This window comes from Siniperca chuatsi, linkage group LG15, assembly GCF_020085105.1.
Source record: "Siniperca chuatsi isolate FFG_IHB_CAS linkage group LG15, ASM2008510v1, whole genome shotgun sequence".
Lineage (NCBI taxonomy): Eukaryota > Metazoa > Chordata > Actinopteri > Centrarchiformes > Sinipercidae > Siniperca > Siniperca chuatsi.
The window spans coordinates 20514621-20532748 of NC_058056.1; the positions used below are offsets into that span (position 1 = coordinate 20514621).

An 18128-nucleotide genomic window follows, 5' to 3' on the forward strand; every position below is an offset into this window, starting at 1 on the left:
TACTATTTGTAATGAAGCTAGAGATATGTAGGTTCATGTGTACTCATGCATGCATGGGTACTTTTGTGCGTGTATATGTGTGTGATAGTAATGGCCAACACAGTGTTTTATGTTATTGGTGATAGAGGGCCAATAATGTGCCACGTAGCTGCAGTTCTGTATGTCTGGGAGTAGGAGATAACAGGTTTATCAACAATTCCATTACCCCATCTAGTTAAATGATACAGATCTGCTCCACAGTGCTCTTTTCTCTCTCTCCATCTCTCTCTCTTTTTCCCTCTCACGCACACCCCAAATCATCTCAATCATCTCAATTAAAAAAATGTCTTGAAAAGTTGTTCCAGGTTGTTGTGTTTTGATGCAGTTTCCCTGTCAGCAAAACTAGTTTGGCCAAGAACAGTGATGGATGAGTAGCCACAGCGAAAAAGATAATTTTATCGTGACTTCTCCCTTTGTCTCCCTTTCTCATCTTACATCTCCATGGCGGTTCTGTTTCCTTGTTTTTCCTCCTCTATCTATTCATCCCCTTTTACTTCTTCATCCCTCCCTTCTGTGCATTTCTCTTATCAATATATAATCACGTTTTTCTTCTTGTTTCCCCTTCTTTTTGGGTTGAAACATCCCTGATGAGCTGTACTTAAGGGAGCAGCCTGTGCCTACAGTATGTGTATATATAGCTTCAACTGGCTGCTTTAAAAGGGCCTTAAATAGAGAACATGGGTAATGCTGAATAATTAAAGACATTCTCTCTCCACTTCTCTCCCTCTCCATCCTCCTCTCTCTCTGTTTCCTCCTTTAGCTCCCCCTCTCGCTCTCTCTCCAACTGGTGTAGCTCTCTTTCTCATCAGCTTTCTCTCCATCTCCCTCTGTCTACTCCCTCATCAGTATTTCCTTCCTTTATCTTGCCATGTCTCTCTCCTCAACTCTCATCTCTCCAGCCCTCTATCCCTCCTCCTTCCCCTACTCACTCTCTTATTTTATTTTATCATGCTTCTCTTTCTGTACTGTCTCCCCCTTCTCTCTTTCTTTCTAAAGCCTGTGAATATTTGATGGGGTTTATGGGAATTGCAGTTCTCCGAATTGAGGAAGCGCTCCTTGCCTCACATAGTCCCATGGCAAGGCCAAGAACAGGGACCATCCCTAGCCCAGTCATTGGCCAAAACACTCCCTGACTGACTGATGGAACGACGAATTGACCGATAGGCTTATTGATTGGCTAATTGATTAATTGCAGTTCCTCGTCATTCCTGTGGGAGAAGTTATTTTTCTCTGTGATGGATGCAAGGACAAGTTAAGACAACTAATCATATCTCAGTCACAAGAACACAAACACAACACTGAAACGCTTGCACATGCACAAGCACCTGAATGATGACACATTCAGCCCATCGTCTCATCAGCTGTCTCCTCGGCTTTGGCAGCAAAGCATTTCCAGTGTGTGTGTGTGTGTGTGTGTGTGTGTGTGTGTGTGTGTGTGTGTGAAAAAGGGGAAAAAGATGCAACCAATCTTTTTCTCTCTGATGACAGAACACATCCACTCTGCTTCTCCTCAGGCAAAGTGCTCCACACACTCTTTAAATATTCACCAGTCACTCTGAGACACACACACACACACACACACACACCCACAGACACACTCACTCACACAAAGCAACGGTTGGGGACCTGGACCATATGGGCCTTTATATGCTCACCCACTGTGACAGCGACTGTACAAAGAGCAGCCGTGTGGTTTCCATTTACTGCATTGGTGTGTTTGTGTGTAAACCAATGTGTGTGTGAACAAGTGTTTGAAGGAGCATGTATGTGGTGACGTGCCCTCAGTGCGTGTGTATGCCCCTGAAAATGTCTTCTTCTTATCATGGGTTTCTTTAAAATGGATGAACAGATGAGACCACAAAACACAAAACGTAGGCGTGTGCGGTTACGACCCCGTGCGTTCGCTGCTGTCTTGATAATCTAGGTACTGTGGAAATCCGGGGTCTCGGGATGTAAGGATTAAGGCTCAAAGAAATGCTTCAGCTCGTTAAACAATCACACCTGTATCTTTCTCTCTCTCACACTGTCTCTTTCTCTCCCTTTATGTCTATGTCTCTTTATCGTTTTTACCTGCAGTGTCCCTTCCTGTTTTGCACCCCGGCCCACCTCTCCTCCTCCTCCTCCCTCCTCTGCCCTCTTCAGAACCGAATAAAACTTCAAAGTTGTTTTTTTAATCTTCCTTATCTGCTTGAAGTCACGCTGCAAAGGACTATGGGAGATTTTTCTCTCTGCATGCCCGCCACAGCCACCCCTTGCACGCACGCACGCACGCACACACAAACACACACACCTCAGAGAAACAGCATGAAGTGTGAAAGCCCGGCATAAGAGACTCCGAAAAAGGATAGTGACGTCATTTATTCCTCTTTGTTTGATGTTCTAAACTCCTCCAGCTAGTGTTTTTCAGCAGGAAAGAAGATCAAACAAGCAAGCACATAAAGTGTGTATCTCTTAGAAAGTAGTGATTGATTATATTAAAATGGTACCTTGACAAATCAGTGGTTGGCATTACATTTTGTACTGAATATATATTATTTCTTCCTCTGTATAAAATATTTATTTTATTACAGTTGAACTTCTTTTCTCTCTTCTTCTCTTTTTTATTTTACAAAAGGTTGAATTAATCATAGTACTATGAATTTGAATTTTAAAGTCCTGTATCAGTCACTCAGTATAGTACAAACATATAGATCAGTTGATTTTTTTAGTGACTGATAAATTCTTCCAACACAGAGCTGCCCAGTAGGAACATGCCTTTATACCGCTTTGCACAGCTCCGCTGGTGCAGTTGGTCATAAAATATATTGTTAAAATACACTCTGTTGCCAGTTTATTAGGTACAACTATAGCTAAAACAAATGCAGTCAAATACAGTACAATAGTCCTGCAATAGATCCTCCCTTCATGAAGGTTATAATGTTCAGTTTTTGTTGAACTGTGTTCTTGAAGTGTCATTTTGGAGGATATATTTTGTGGTGCTGTTGAACTGTATTACATTATACAGAGAGGGGTTTCTGTTATTTAGCCTACCCTCTGATATAAATGGGGTGGACAAAATAATAGAAACACCTGGCAGTGTCATGCAATACAATTCAAACAGCACCACAAACTGCAGCCTCCAAAATGATCATACAGTTGAATCAACACCTCTCACCAGTTTCAACAAAAACTGAACATATTAACCTTCATGAAGGGAGGATTTATTGCAGGACTGTTGTATTAGGCTGCATTGGTTTTAGATAGGTCCACCAAATAAACTGGCAGCTGTTCGGTATCACTTAATCTCCCAGTTATTGTTTTGATAAAAAAAATAATTGTTAAATTAAACCAATCAAAAACAAACACAAAGTAGTGCATAATGACCATCACAAGTTCCCAGAGCCCAAGGTGATGTCTTCAAATTGCTTGTTTTGTCCAATCAACAGTCCAAAACTCAAAGATATTTATGATCAAGAGAACAAAGGAAAGCAAAAATCCTCACATTTGAGAAGCTGGAACCAGCATTCTTGCTGTCCTAAGAAAGCCCTGTTTTCTGCTTTGTGACAATGCATTTTTCAGATAATCCATTGGGTTTTTATATGGTTTATTTAGCTAAAGTAGCAGGATAATTTTCTCAACCCATAAGAGAAGACTTAATTCTTCAGTTTGTCAAAAACAAATTCACAATCACCAAATTTGGAGATAGGCTACATGTTTTTCACAGGACACCAGAAAATGTGTGGCAAGGGGCTCTAACATTACTTTATGGACTTAGGTTTAGGTGTAACAGGCGCCAGGTGCAGACGTAATGTAGTCACAACCATCATATTGTCAAGTATTTAAAATGATTTTCCTTGATGAAATGATTAGAATATTCCTGTAAATGGGGTCATGAATCTGAATAATGATGGAGAAGATGATGAATTATTTACAGTACAGTAGATCTTCACCTCTGCTTGACTGAGCCCAGATACAGAAGACCCAAATTACTGCATTGTGGTGAATGTTTATAAGTCTCACTGTTGGCAACAGCACCTCAGTGGTACTTTCTGCACAAGGGGAGAACATTACTCATTCTCAGCCTCCCCTAGGAAATATATAGGCTAGTAATGCTTGCTGTATCAGTAAATTGTAGTTAGCATGATAACGGGCTGACATATGTAAATGAATAAAGAATGTAGTACTATATGGTAGTATTAGTGCTAATGGGGATGCTGCCAGAAGGTCTGCAGGCTATAAGGCGCGGGTATGGTTTGTGTTTTTCTATAAATGGTTCTATGTGTGTGTTTGCCTGTTGCCATATACAGTACATGTCCCTGGTTTAGGGTCATTGTTGCAGTTGTTTACAGTTTGACACCATGTCATTGCCCCTCTGTTGCTGTATTTTTGTTGTTTGTCTACACACTCTCTTGAGTCCTTATGAATGAACTGTGAACCGTGACTGAGGTGGATTGTGCGTGTTACCGTGGGAACAGCAGATGTGCTTGTTCCGCCCCCAACATGCAGCGACGCACACACACACTCTCACACCTGGCAGTGTGTTCATTAGCCTACATCCCCTCTCTGTCTTCCCCAAGGCCACACACCCCACTTACCCACAATGCACTCCTACCACCCAGACCAGGGTCAATTAGCCATGCCTGATGTCAATAGCAATCTCTCATTCGGTCTTTGTCTTGCTCACTCTCTCTCTCTACTCTACGTTTTCCAGTCAGATCCCCTACTCTTTAATTGATAATGTGCACTGTAAAGAGCTATTTATACATGTTTCCCCCCCCCCACAGTGTGAATTACTACTCATCAATAGTTAAGTTAATAAGCTATGCCAGCACTCTCTATTATTCTCTATTACCTATGTCCTCTCTTTTCTCTTATCACTGTGTTTTTTCACAGCCTTTAGCTCCTCATTTTTGTTTTCCAGCCTTGCTCTCCTTTACCTGAGCATCTTCTTCTGTTCATCTTTTCTGTCCTTCTCTGCACCCTCACTCAGCTGTTTCTCTCCCTCCCTCTCTTCCTCCTTTCCCTCTCTCACCTCCAGTGGGTACAGTAAATCAGCTTGGCTGTTCGTTTGACCTCCAGAGCTGCTGGAGCATGATGCTGATGTGCTGAACCTGCCGCTTTGCCTCTTTGCTGCGACCCTCCTCCTCCTTTGTAGTGTTCCCTCACTCACACTCTCCGCCTCTGTTTCTCTTTCATCCTCCAGTTGTCTGTGTGTGTGTGTGTGTGTTTTTAGTCTGCTTGTTCTGCAGATGTTGTAGCATCAGGGGGAGAGTTTCTTTCTTTCTGTCCTGACTCTGAAGACGTTTAGGCAGTTTGACTTGAAATGAGAGATAAGTGGGTGAATGGGCAGGTCAGTGGCTAACCAAGTGAATTAGTCAGTGTGTGCAGTAGTGAGTTAACCTTTATAAATGAGTTAGTGACTCAATGAGGTAATATGCTTGTGGAAAGGCTGTTGTGATGGGATAGAGTTAACAGTTTTAGAGGGGTTCACACAGCTGTTTAGATCGATTTCAACAACATCCAGCTGAAAAGCAACATTTGTGTACAGTATATCTGTTTATATGTGCGTTTCAGTGTGTTTCAGTTAATCTGGGTCAGCCTCAAATGCCTACCATAAATAAGCTCTGGACACAGACACGTTCATCCAGCGAGTGGTTATCCTGTTACAGTTGATTTATTTCCATCAAATCAAAGGATGTTTTATGATGAGGACAAGCTTTTACTGTTTTCTGACCTTATACATATGCACACACACAAACACATGCATACACAGGCCCACAGATCCTCTTTACATATTTAACATTAAACTAAATCATATTTCTTGTCATATGATGACGGACTTACCCAGCTTTGTGTATGCGCCCTGTCGCCTCGTTTTCAAGCACCATCACACCACCATAGGGAGTGACAGATGTGCTTCCATTGCTTGTGATCAAATTTATGTGTATTTGCCAACTTCTTTTTCTCTTTTTTAAACTGTTTTGTGTGCCAGCATTTTTGATTATTTAGCACACCGCCAAATCCTTTCCCTGACCCCAGATTAGTCTGTTTCTCATAAATTTATCCACTGGCTTGTTAATTAGCTTGTTGTACTGTGAGCGAGCAGGTTAATGAGTGGCTAAATTTCAGACTGCTGATAGATTATTGTTTCAATAGGCTTTAGCCGATAACACCGGTTCATTCAGAGTGGAATCAACACTCGAAGGCTGTCTGTCGCAAAATTCAGCTGCTCCTTCCCGCAAACTCCCCCCTCTCCCATCAATAAAAGCCCTCCAGACTATTCTACAGATCATTGCTCTCATCTTTCTTCCTCTCATCTTTCCTCTTTCTTTCTTTCTTTCCTCACCTCCACCTCTCTTTCTTTACTACCTCCTTCTCCCACAAACTCTCTGCTTGTATATGTTTCCCTAATCTTCACTGGCACTTGTTATATCTTCTCTCCTTTTAAATCTCTTCCTGTCTCAATCTGTCTCTCTCCTCTCTTCCTTTCTCATGTGTGAGTGTGAGAGCAGCCTCGGGGTGCTTCTATATTTCCTGGGCAGTGCAGTAGTAGATTGGAATGGAGGCCTTTGTCACTTTTATTTACTGCCTCACTGATTCCACAACAGCTTGTGCGCGTGCATGTATGTGTGCACTTGTCTGTGTGTGTTGGTGTGTGTGAGCATGTGTGAATGCGGAATGATTGCAGGTGTTTGAACTGCAATGAGGTGTGTCTGGGAGTATTGCCCCCTTATTTCTTTGGGCTCATTTGAGCAGAACTGTATTTGTATCGTTTGTTAGCCGAAAGTAGCTTTAATTCTGCATCGCAGCTCCAGCAACTGCTGAGCACGCTGGGATTGTAAACCTACAAACTAGAACCAGTGGGTGTTGATACGAGGGTACAGACTGAAACACTGGTTGTCTGAAATCCTTCAACCCTAACGCAGCTGAACTACAGTTTGGTGTGTGTGATTGTGTGTGACAGCAGTGGACAATCTCCCTCTAGGACCTGCCTGTCAGAGAGAGACAGAAGAAAAAAAATGTATAGAGTGAAAGCCCAGGGGCACATCCCATAGCCCACTTCTCCCCTATGATACTGTTACCATGCCGACAGGCACTATGCCAGGGGTGCATGTTTAGATGCCATTCAGTCAATTCTTGCCTGATGTCTGTGTATGTGTGTGTGCGTGTGTGGGTGGATTACCATGACGGCACAGATTAGGATTATGGTGTGACCCATTTCCTTTTTACAAAGAGTTGGAAACACAATCTGGCAATCTGTTCCTAGTGAATGTGTATGTGTGCATTCATATGCTTTAACATGTACAGTATCTCTGCTTTTGTTTTCCTCTATCCTTTGCAAACAAGGGACATATGAAGACTGATGCAGGTGGTAGAACAATGGTTGCACAACATTGCAGACTAATTAGATTTTTTTTACTTTTTTAGCGTCGCTATCTGAAATATCAAATGTAAAGTGAAAGGCCCATGCTAATGCTAAATCAAATGATATGCTTTGATATGAGACCAGATATTTTAAGTTGGCTGCTGAAAAGCATTACATTAAGTAAGTCAAAAATAAAACCTTGATGACAAATAATAAGCAAACATTGCGCTGATAATTTGAATTTGGTTGCTGCTTGTATTAAAAGGTTCCTAGTTTGGCAGTCGCCTCTAAAATGTCAGATGTCACAATGTCCTTGAGCACACCAACGGGTAGCAGGGTTTCCACTAGGAAATTGTTTAGCAGAGGTGGTAAACCAGCCAGAGTGACGCATTTCTCATGATCAATTTAGTTAGTAGATGACGCTCAAAGTAATAGCCACCACAGTCATTAGATATATGGCATTTATTGTGTGAGATATATATCATAAAAGTGGTCTTCATTTCAGGTGAAGTGGCCCGCCTCACTGTGGGAAACCCTGTAGTTTTCAAAAATGGTCCTACTTGCAACTGCATCACTATGATGAAAAAAAAACACAAAAAAACCTGAACAAAAAACTTGAACAGTCTACTGTAATGAACGTCTTAAGTAAGTTTCAAGTCTCTGCAAGGTGATTTTTAATCTTAGTGAAATTAATAAAAGCCAATGGCTACCTAGAAAGTCAGCTATCAATCTTAATATGGTAAACTTAGTTTACTTTAGTTAATAGGCTAAAACATGCAGAACCACCGGTGTAGCTGGTTAATGTAAAGGATAGGCTTAAAATCAAATAAGGAAAAAAATCAGAAAACTCATTCGCTCAGTCATTTTAAAGTAAAATTTGGATGGTTTATTCTGACCTTGCAGCTTGGCCACACAGCCAGCACACACTGAGGACAGATGCACTGTGAAATTCAGCTCTCTCACTGAACTAGTCCTCTGCTCATCCCCTCCCTCATTTCTCAATCACTTCTTCCTCCTCTCTCTCCCTCCCTCCTTTCCTCAACCCATCGCTTCTTCTAAATAACAACTCATATCAGGACAATAGTCTCTTATTCCCTGTCTACATCCTCTCTTTGTGTGTGTGTGTGTGTGTGTGTGTGGTTGTGTGTGTGTGCACGTGTACGTTTTGTGTATGTACGTTTAAGTGTCGTGCCCACTGTACTCTGGCTAGCCAAGACTGTTGCTAGGCTACGACAGGAAGTGTCCTGCATAGTAAATGTGTCCGAGGGGGGGTCTGTGTAATTGACTTGGCAAGGGCATGAACGTGCACACAAACAAACAAATTCACACACGCTGTAGAAGCATTTCTTTCTTGTTCACACGCACAGACACACACACACACAGAAGCTTTGGGTATCATGATATCCACCAGCAGGTTGTATTAAGGCAATGGTTGGCAGGTTGGTTTCGCTTAACTGAGGCTGCAAGCTGAGAATGATGAAGAGATGCTTCCCTCTGCAGCCTGTGGTGCTTGTGTGTGTGTGTGTGTGTGTGTGTTTGTTCCCCTCAACATTCAGCTCCATATCGCAGAAGAAAAATCGTAAAACAGAATCATTATACACACACACACACAACCTCCTAAGACACACACTTCCACATTATGCCAAGTACTCTGAATACCAAGTGCTTTACTGGCGTTTTACTTTCACTTGGCAGGTGCAATTAATCATAATTATGTGTTGATGATAATTGTTGGAATAGGTGTACTTTGTGTCAGTCTGGCACCTCCCTCATGGTGAACATGGAAGAGGACAGATGAGATGAGAGATAAGATAGCACCGTAATATTGGACCTAAAATCTGTTTTGCATCTCTACCTTTCATTACAGTACAAGCTTATATAGACAACATGATGAGTGGTTATCTGACTTAGAGCTGGATTACTCCTCAACAGACAGTAGCTCCAAAATGGAGGGATTTTAAAATGCTGATAAAGGGCTTGATTGAACGCGATTAGTGTGTATTTACTTTCGATAGTAGTTTGAGTGCTGTACAATAGAGAAGTTAAGATACATAAGAATGATAATTTTTTGTACAAAGAACACATGAGTATTTCTACTAGTACTAGGCACCGTAAGTCTGTTGACAGAAAAATAATCCCCAGCAATTTTGATAAGTGATTAATCGATTAGTTGAATACCTTTGGGTTTTGGAAGGCAGTTGGACAAAACAAGCTACTTTAATAGGTCACCTTTGGCTCTGGGAACATGTGAGGAGCATTTTACAGTATCTTTTATAAAAAAGTAAATGATTAATGAATTTATAGAAAAGTAATCGTCAGATTAAGACATCTATTGACAGAAAAATATTCACCAACTGTTTTGATAATGAATTAAACATTTAAGTAATTTTTCAATCAAAATGCCCAATATTCCCAAATTCCAGCCTCTCAATTGAGGGGATTTGCTGCTTTTCTTTGTCTTATGCGATAATACATTTAATACATTTGGGTTTCGGAGTGTTAGTCTGACAAAACAAGCAATTTGATGACATCACCTTGGGCTTTAGGAAATTGTGATGATTTGGCAGTATTTTCTGATATTTTATTGACCAAATAATCACTTGATTAATTCAAAAAATTATCAACAGATCAATCTATAATGATAATAACCATTATTTTCAGTCAGATGAATAAAAATCAATAGTTACCCTAACTTGCACTTAAGAAATTAATGAATACTTGTATGACGCAGTCTTAGAAAATTTAACATTTTAGGCCTTACAGAAATAGTATTTATTGCAAGGCTGTTTTGTTTAATTGCAATTAAATTGCAAGTGTTTGAGATATTATGTGCACCTTCTGTGTGTTGGCCTGTAATCATCACGTCTCCTTTGGACCAATCATCACAAAATGCTGGGACTGAGTAAACAGAAGCATTATTGCCTCTGATTAATTTAAATCTAAACAGTGGTCTTTGAAACATCAAAGACAATAAATGGTCAAATGAACAGCTAAACAAATGGAGGGAAAGGAGTCTGTAGTCTTTGCCTTTAGTTTATTGTGTAAGAGAATGAAACAATAACCATTACACATGCCATTGTCCTTTTAAAATGACAAATAGGTATGATAAATAGCAGATATTCTTAAACCAAATGAGTGTAAAAGATCCTGGTTTATGAAAGCATATTCCTATTTTGTTGGGTGGAACCATCAGAAAAAGACCTACACTCCATTTTGAATCCCTAACCCATACAGTAGTTTAAGAAACACTGACCTGCAGAGATGACGCCAAGTAATGACTCCACCATGATGCGGCCGCCTGAAGGCTGATTAGAGATCAGTTCGGTATCAGTTTGCTGTCTCCAACACAGCATGGCCATCCAAGCGGAACAAACATAGTCAATTTGGTCTGTTATCGCTCAAACACACCTGGCCTGGCAGCATCACAGCTCCTTGTAGGTGTATGTGGAGGTGTGTGTGAGTGACAGATGTTTTGCTATCATATTTGGTCAAAATATCTCTACAGGATTAAAGAGGGGAAAAATGTTGGATTGGACACGTGAAGATAATTTCCTGGACCTCATTTGAAATGTCACTGTGATGATTGAAGTTGATGCACAGCACGCTCACTATAATGACAGTTAGGAAGTATTAGATGAAAGCATTAGTGTGTGCACGTATTCAGTTTGTGTGTTTGTTTTGCTTTACGGAGACACTCAGGCCCATGTCAGGGAATTGTGGTTTTCAGAAGGTGCTAGATGCATTAGCAGAGGCAAAGTGAAAGGGTTGCAGGGAGTCCTTGGTTTCTGTCATATGTGCTTGTCGAGCTCAAAGCTGAATGCTGTTTTGTTGGCATTAGCGTTCAGCTTTGTCATGTTCATGCAGGACCCGCTTTTCACAGGCTGCTGGTCTGAGCTGTGACACATGAGAGACAGAAAATACAAGGCACAGGGAAAAGTAAGCGAGACATCTAGAGGGAGGAAGGGAAAAATAATGAGAGGCATATAAAGAAGAGATTGTGAGAAGTTAAGAGGGTTAGATAATGAGAGAGAGAATCAGAGGGATGAGAGAGAGAGAGGAAGAGTGAGAGAGAGAGGGAGAAAATGCAGATCTAGGTCAGAGAGGCAAAGCAGTCAACAAACAAGTGGAGGAAGGGATGAACAGGCCTGTGAGGCTCAAAGCTTCTCGTTCTGAATGGGACAGATCAGGGAGACAGTGGGCCATCCTTACGAGAAAGACAGAGAGAAGAAAGATGACAAAATAATTTTAATGTTGTGTCAAATCTTTTTTTACATTATTTGTCATTCACTGCACTGCAGCAAACATTTATTTTCATTTTTGATTGCAGGAAAAGTTCAGCATTTCAGGAAATACGCTTATTTGCTTTCTTGCCAAGAGTTTGATGAAAAGATCAATACTACTCCAATGTCAGTGCATTCAGGGGGCGATAAGCTTATCTTAGCATAGCATAAAAACTAGAAGCAGGGCGAAACAGCTAGCTAGCTAGTTAAGCTGAGTCTGTCTAAAGTAAAATATATATATATATATATAAATATATATAACAAAACCTCTGAAAGCTCACAAATTAAGATGTTGCATCTTCTTTTTTAATATGTACACAAACATAAATGTGAAAACAAAATAAATGGATTTACCTGGAAAATGTGAAAAAAAATATGAAACAGAGAAAAAGCTAATCCTCACAATTAAGAGATCAGCAAATATTTGGGATTTTAGCTTGATAAATGACTGTTGATGAGACGATTAACTGACTGATGGTTTCAGCACTAATCAATTTAGCATTTGTCATCCCGAATTGTTTTGATAGCATTGTTACACACATTATCCCGTGGAATGCTTTGGAAATACAGTTTTAGTTGACATTCATATATTAAGACCCACCCTCATCCCATCTTTGAATTTGCAAATAAATGAAATGGGGAGAGGACAAAGAAAGAGCGAGAGATGAACAGACAGTGCTGATTTCTTTCTGTTGCTCCTTTCACACTTGGTCATTTAATAAGGCTGGATGACATTACTGCTCTAGGAGAGAGGGAGCGATGGAGGGAGGGAGGTCGTCAGGTGGCTCAGAGTAATGAATCGTTATCCAGCTCTGATGATGTCCATGTCCAATATCTATTTGACACATTCTCTCTCTCAGTCACTCTCTCTCCCTCCCTCTTCATATCTCTGTGTGCACATGTGTGGGTGTTTGCAAGAGTTCCTCTGTCTGAGTAGTGGCTTTTGTATTTTATGTGTGTGTGTGTGTGTGTGTCTGTAAGTATGTGTGTGAGTTTCTGGTTGTAAGTGGCTGTAATTCCTTTGTTGGTCTTCAACAAAGCCAGTCCTTGTGCTTGTGGAATTGGGGCAGTCTGATCCTAATGAGAAATCCCTGTTCAATCTTTCCAGCTCTTTTACTCTCACAGAATCTGGACTGTGTGTGTATGTGTGTGAGTGTGTGGGTGAGAAAAAGAGAGACTGATCACAGTGTTCAACCATCCAGTGGTGCTTAGTAGCATTGTGCTGTGCAGGATTGTGACACAATGAATTATCATATTAAAACCATAACTTTCTTTTAGCAATAAATCAGCGAGTTTAAAAGTTTTTTTTTTAATTCAAGAGGAGCTGTTTAATGAGAAATTTAACTCATGACTTTAAATCCTTTTCATTCAGGGATCTCAGCTGATGTTAACATATTGCCAGTCATCTTGTGGGAACCCAAAAATGCACACATGTAGAGTTTTGTGCCTACTTACAGCTCTGAGAACATGATTGCCTCCTCAAATTAAACAAATTGTGGTGGCTTTTAAGCAGAGTATGCAAGTGAAGCAGTTTGTTCACAAAATGATAAATTAATGTACCTATAATATATTTTTTCCCCCTTAAATTCATTAAATCTGTCTTTGATTTGGAATTTGACCTCCAGTCTAAACACCAGGGGACCTAAAAAGTAAAAGTGTCACTTTTTGGCCCTAATAAAGAATAAATCATATTATTATGCTGACCACTCACCAGTTTTGCTATTTTGTAAAACGTGGGTGTAAAGGAACAAGTAAGCTATTGATCTGCCTATATTATTTTGCAGTTAATAACTTCAGTATATATATTGAATAATCTCCAACTCACAAGCTATTCATCAAATAAAGTGAGTTTTGGTGAGTCTGAGTTCAACTGATCTGTTAAAACAACATGCACACAACACGACCACAGGCAGGGTGCATTGCAAAGCAATGAAACCACCAACTTTTAGCCATAATATGCTTCTGTTTTTATTGTAGCATTCCTGGCCTCTGTTTTGGCTGTAGCGCTCATTATCAGAACGGTCCTTCGATTAAAGCCCTCAGGAGGCGCTTTAGAGCCAGACCATTAATGCCATCTGGTTTATAACAATTCCACCAGGAAAACAGTTCTGCCCTTGTTTTGAGTGTTTGTGTGTGTGTATGTGTGTGTGTGTGTCCTTGATTATGTGTGTATGTATTTGTTTGTTTGTGCCACTGCTGCTAAGCTGTTCTGCTCAGACTGTAACATGCTGATCAGTTGAGTCCAGACAGGTGGAAGTAATAGCCGTCAGTGGTTTTAGCATCTCTAGCCCTGTTAGCTTCATTAGCTAATCACAGCCACAGATGCTCTGTTGCAAATGAACCACTTGGGCCTTCCATTTGCCCCTCAGCTTCCAATCTCCCAGTTCCTTGCCTCCTGGCTCCCCCAGGCATCTGCCTAGCCTTGATATTACACAACACAGTCAAGTCTGTGGATCGGTATCTGTCTTCGTTTCTTCTTCTTGTAAACTGTCGACTGTGTTTTTATACAATTTGCCATTTTCAGTGTATGTCCTTCATTTATAATCTGGTGAGGGACACAGTATTTTCTGTTGCTCTCTGCTGTCAACTACTAAAAGCCTCAAAACTTTTGAACACATAAAATTGATTCAGATAACTGAAAAGTTTGAATTAAGAATAAAAAAAAAATACTCATATAAAGTTGGAAAAAGGTGATGTCACAAACTTTCATTCACCAATCAGGATTTAACAATATGTGAATCAAAATCTGATTTGATCTGAGTTGTGGAGTTTTTTGCTTATGTTGCCAGGTCACCTTCAGTCAAATGTGATCAAACCACAAACACACAGTCCTAAAGAAGCCGATTACTTGAGTTTTTGACTTTAATTTTCTTACTTTCAATACACAATCATGAATACTGAATGTTTTAGAGAAATGCTTGATTTGAAGTCAAGGGGATTTAGCAGCATCAGAAAACATTTAATGTACTCAGTTCTTGTATTTAAAGACCTGTCAATCAGTTTGGAAATCATAGCAACTTTCCATCCAGTATTTTGGTGGTCGGTTGACACTTTTGTTCACATTTTGGATTGTGTCTTTAAAAAGGCAAAAATTATGTCATCTTAAAAAAGTCAAGGTTACATATTGTATTTATTGCTTATTGGACTGGATCACCTTTGGGAAGTCATGTTTGCTACAGGTTTTTTTTAATGCGGTGTTTGACTGATAGGGAACGACGTATAACTGTGCATGTACTGTATTTTCTTGAGAAAACTGTAAACTATTAAATCCCATTGACATTTTTCCTCTCTTCTGTCTTCTTCCTTGCTTTCCTCTTTGCTCTGTCTTTTTTTGTCTCCCCGTGTCTGTCCCTCTCCTTTCCTCCTTTCACCAGGGTCGCCATGTTAAGACAGGGCAGCTGGCAGCCATCAAGGTCATGGATGTCACCGGGGTAAGACACACATACACGCAGGCACTCTCGCACTCACTCACTCACACACACACACACACACACACGCACGTACCCACGCACAGCAAAGCATCTCAAGTGATTATACCACCGTCGACCATGTCATCTAATTATGAGTGATGAGTCAGTGTTGGCGTGTGTGTGTGTGTGTGTATGTGTATGTGTGCACGTGCACATACTTGTGCATGTGATGTGGCAGAGAAGAAATGAGGACAGGCCTATTGCCATGGTAATATTAGCTGGAGGTATTAGGACAGCAGTGTGGTCTCAGGCGTGTCTGTAAAGCAGGAGGGAATCTCAGCTATATTTAGACATCCTCTCACCCTACGCCTCCTTGTCAGCACTCAGCTGCCAGTAAAACAATGAAGGACTGCAGGAATGAAGCAACAGAGGAACTGATGAATGAACAGAAGCATGAATGAATGAATTAGGAAATGAACACATGCAGGTGTATGTGGATGAATGAATGAGCAAATTACCAACAGAACAGAAGTATGAACAATGAATAAACAAATAAATGAAACTGTGTATGAATGACTGTGTGTGAATAAATCTGCTTAAATACAATAAAATAAATGACTATATTAATTAATGATTGAAAATTAAAAGGACAAACACAAAATTGCTAATTAAATGAGCCAATACTGTGCAAAATCAGCTTACTAAAACAAGTGTTTTTGTTTTGATGGCTGATGAACACTAAATTGAAGTAATCAGTGCATAAATTTCTGACATTATGCATAATGAAATAGAAATTACATTTTTAAGTAGCAAACTGCCACCCTAACGACTTGTTTCAAACAACTGCTTTGGGCTTTATGGCAGTAACCCCCTAAAACGCAAGTAATTAAAAAGTAATGCTGTTATTGTGGAATATTTAAGAGCCCAGCTGTGTGCTTTGCAACAAGCGTTTTAAGAATTTAAATGGATTCAGAATGCAAATCCATCAACAACTTTATTCCTATTGCTCTATCGCCATCCTATTAAGATGTTTAAGGGGTCACAAATAGAGGTTGTGGTTTAACACCTGTTGATTTTTCTCTTCTCGTGTGTATCAGGATGAGGAAGAGGAGATTAAAGCCGAAATTAACATGCTGAAGAAGTACAGTCACCACCGGAACATCGCCACCTACTATGGAGCTTTCATCAAGAAAAACCCTCCTGGCAACGATGACCAGCTATGGGTACGGCACTATTTGTGTGTGTATGAAATGGAGTGTAAGAGAAGATGGCTGTAGTCTTTTAGAGAAACAGAGCAGAACAGACAGAAGTGACTTTCCATTTTTCACTGTTACATTTATGTGAAAGAAGTGAGTGTGTAGTTTGTTCATGCATGCGGTGACTGCAGCTTTGTGTGCATTGGAATATGTATATATACTTAACGTGTGTGTGTGTGTGTGTGTGTGTGTGTGTGTGTGTGAAAGATATAAAGTATATGAATGAGTGTGTGGCCGACTGGCTGCTGTAATAAATCATGTGTTAACGCGATCTAAGGAAGCGCTCTCTTCTCTGATCCTGTAGCATTCATCACACAACAATGGGAAGACACACACACACACACACACACACAAACCTATGCATATACACACAGCTACCAGATCTACTGCCTGCATAATTCCCCCTGACTCAACAGCTGCCTGTTTTCCCTGTGTGCATGTGTGTGTGTGTGTGTGTGTGTTAGTGAGTGTGCAACATGAGCAGTAGCTGTATGTTTGCATGCTTTGACATGTGTCCCCTTATCTTTATGCATAAATAAGTGTGTGTTTTTTGTCTTTGCGTGTCTGAGTGCACATGCGCAGCCTGGATGAGAGGGGTCGGCTATTACTCGCCAACTTCCTCTCTCCCTGTAATCCAGAGTGATGATGAGGGGAGCTTGAAGCAGAGCCAAAACTGACCAGCTGAACTTTTGCCCGCAAATCTCCGAAAATGTAATGCTAGGAGAGGAGAGGAGAGGAGAGGAGAGGAGAGGAGAGGAGAGGAGAGGAGAGGAGAGGAGAGGAGAGGAGAGAAGAGGAGAGGAGAGAGGAGAGGAGAGGGATGGAGAGAGGAGAGGAATGGACAGAATGGACACATTGTGTTTAGGTCAAGAGATGGACTTGATTCATCCATGCGATCTCGTGACCCCGTTGAGTCAGTTTATGTTCGTGTGTTTGTAAAGAGTGACTGTAACATGGCTGTCTGTTCATGTGTGTTGTTAATGTGTATTGCTCTCTATATTACTAATGCTATTACGGTAATGTGATTATGGTTACTGTGTATTTTCTTTATAATGTGGAAGAAAGCACTTTTTATTCTGTGCATGTGATACTGGAATTTTAAAGCAGAAAACAATATCAGTACTTCAGAATAATATAAATCCCGTAACAATATATTAGACAATATTTTTTGTGATAAAGTTATTTTACAGTTTTTTTCCAATAGAGCTGCAATGATTTGTCAATAAATCGATTACTGGATCGACAGAAAATTAATCGACAACTAATCTGATAATCGCTTAATTGTGTAAGTCATTTTTCAAGCAAAAAGATCAAACAAACAAAGTCGCTGCTTTTCTTGTCTTACATTACTGTAAAATTAATATTTTTGGGTTTTGGGCTGCTCAGATAAAACTAGACGTTTGATGATGTTACCTTGACCTCTTAAAAATGCTTCACTCGTATTCACAGGCATTTTTCACAATTTTCTGATGTTTTATGGACCAAAAGTAATATATCAATTACTTGAGAAAATAATTGGCAGATTAATCGATCATGACAATAATCATTAGTTGCAGCCCTGCTTTCAAAGATGACAGTAATGGTAGAGTTGATGTAAGAAACAGTACATTTTAAACAGTAACATTTATTGAAATCTAAACAATAAAACTATAAATAAAAACAGACAAGAAAAATTAAAGCCAAATATACATAAAATAGTGCAAAAACTTTTTTTCTATTTGCCAACATTCTCTCGATGTATCGCTCGGGCTCCAGTGCTTAGATAATGTGACTAGGTGCAGTAATATTGTTTACTTTA

At 40.1% G+C, this 18128-nt stretch overlaps 1 protein-coding gene across 16 annotated transcripts in view; it reads left to right on the plus strand.

Annotated features, from left to right (window-relative positions):
* Positions 1-18128, plus strand: part of tnika (TRAF2 and NCK interacting kinase a) — a 62262-nt gene that overhangs the window by 15019 nt on the left and 29115 nt on the right. For all 16 annotated transcript variants that reach the window (XM_044167546.1, XM_044167547.1, XM_044167548.1 and 13 more), the window contains exons 3-4: positions 15039-15095; positions 16172-16297. In XM_044167546.1, the coding sequence (XP_044023481.1) occupies positions 15039-15095; positions 16172-16297 (183 nt within the window). The remainder of the gene's footprint in view (positions 1-15038; positions 15096-16171; positions 16298-18128) is intronic.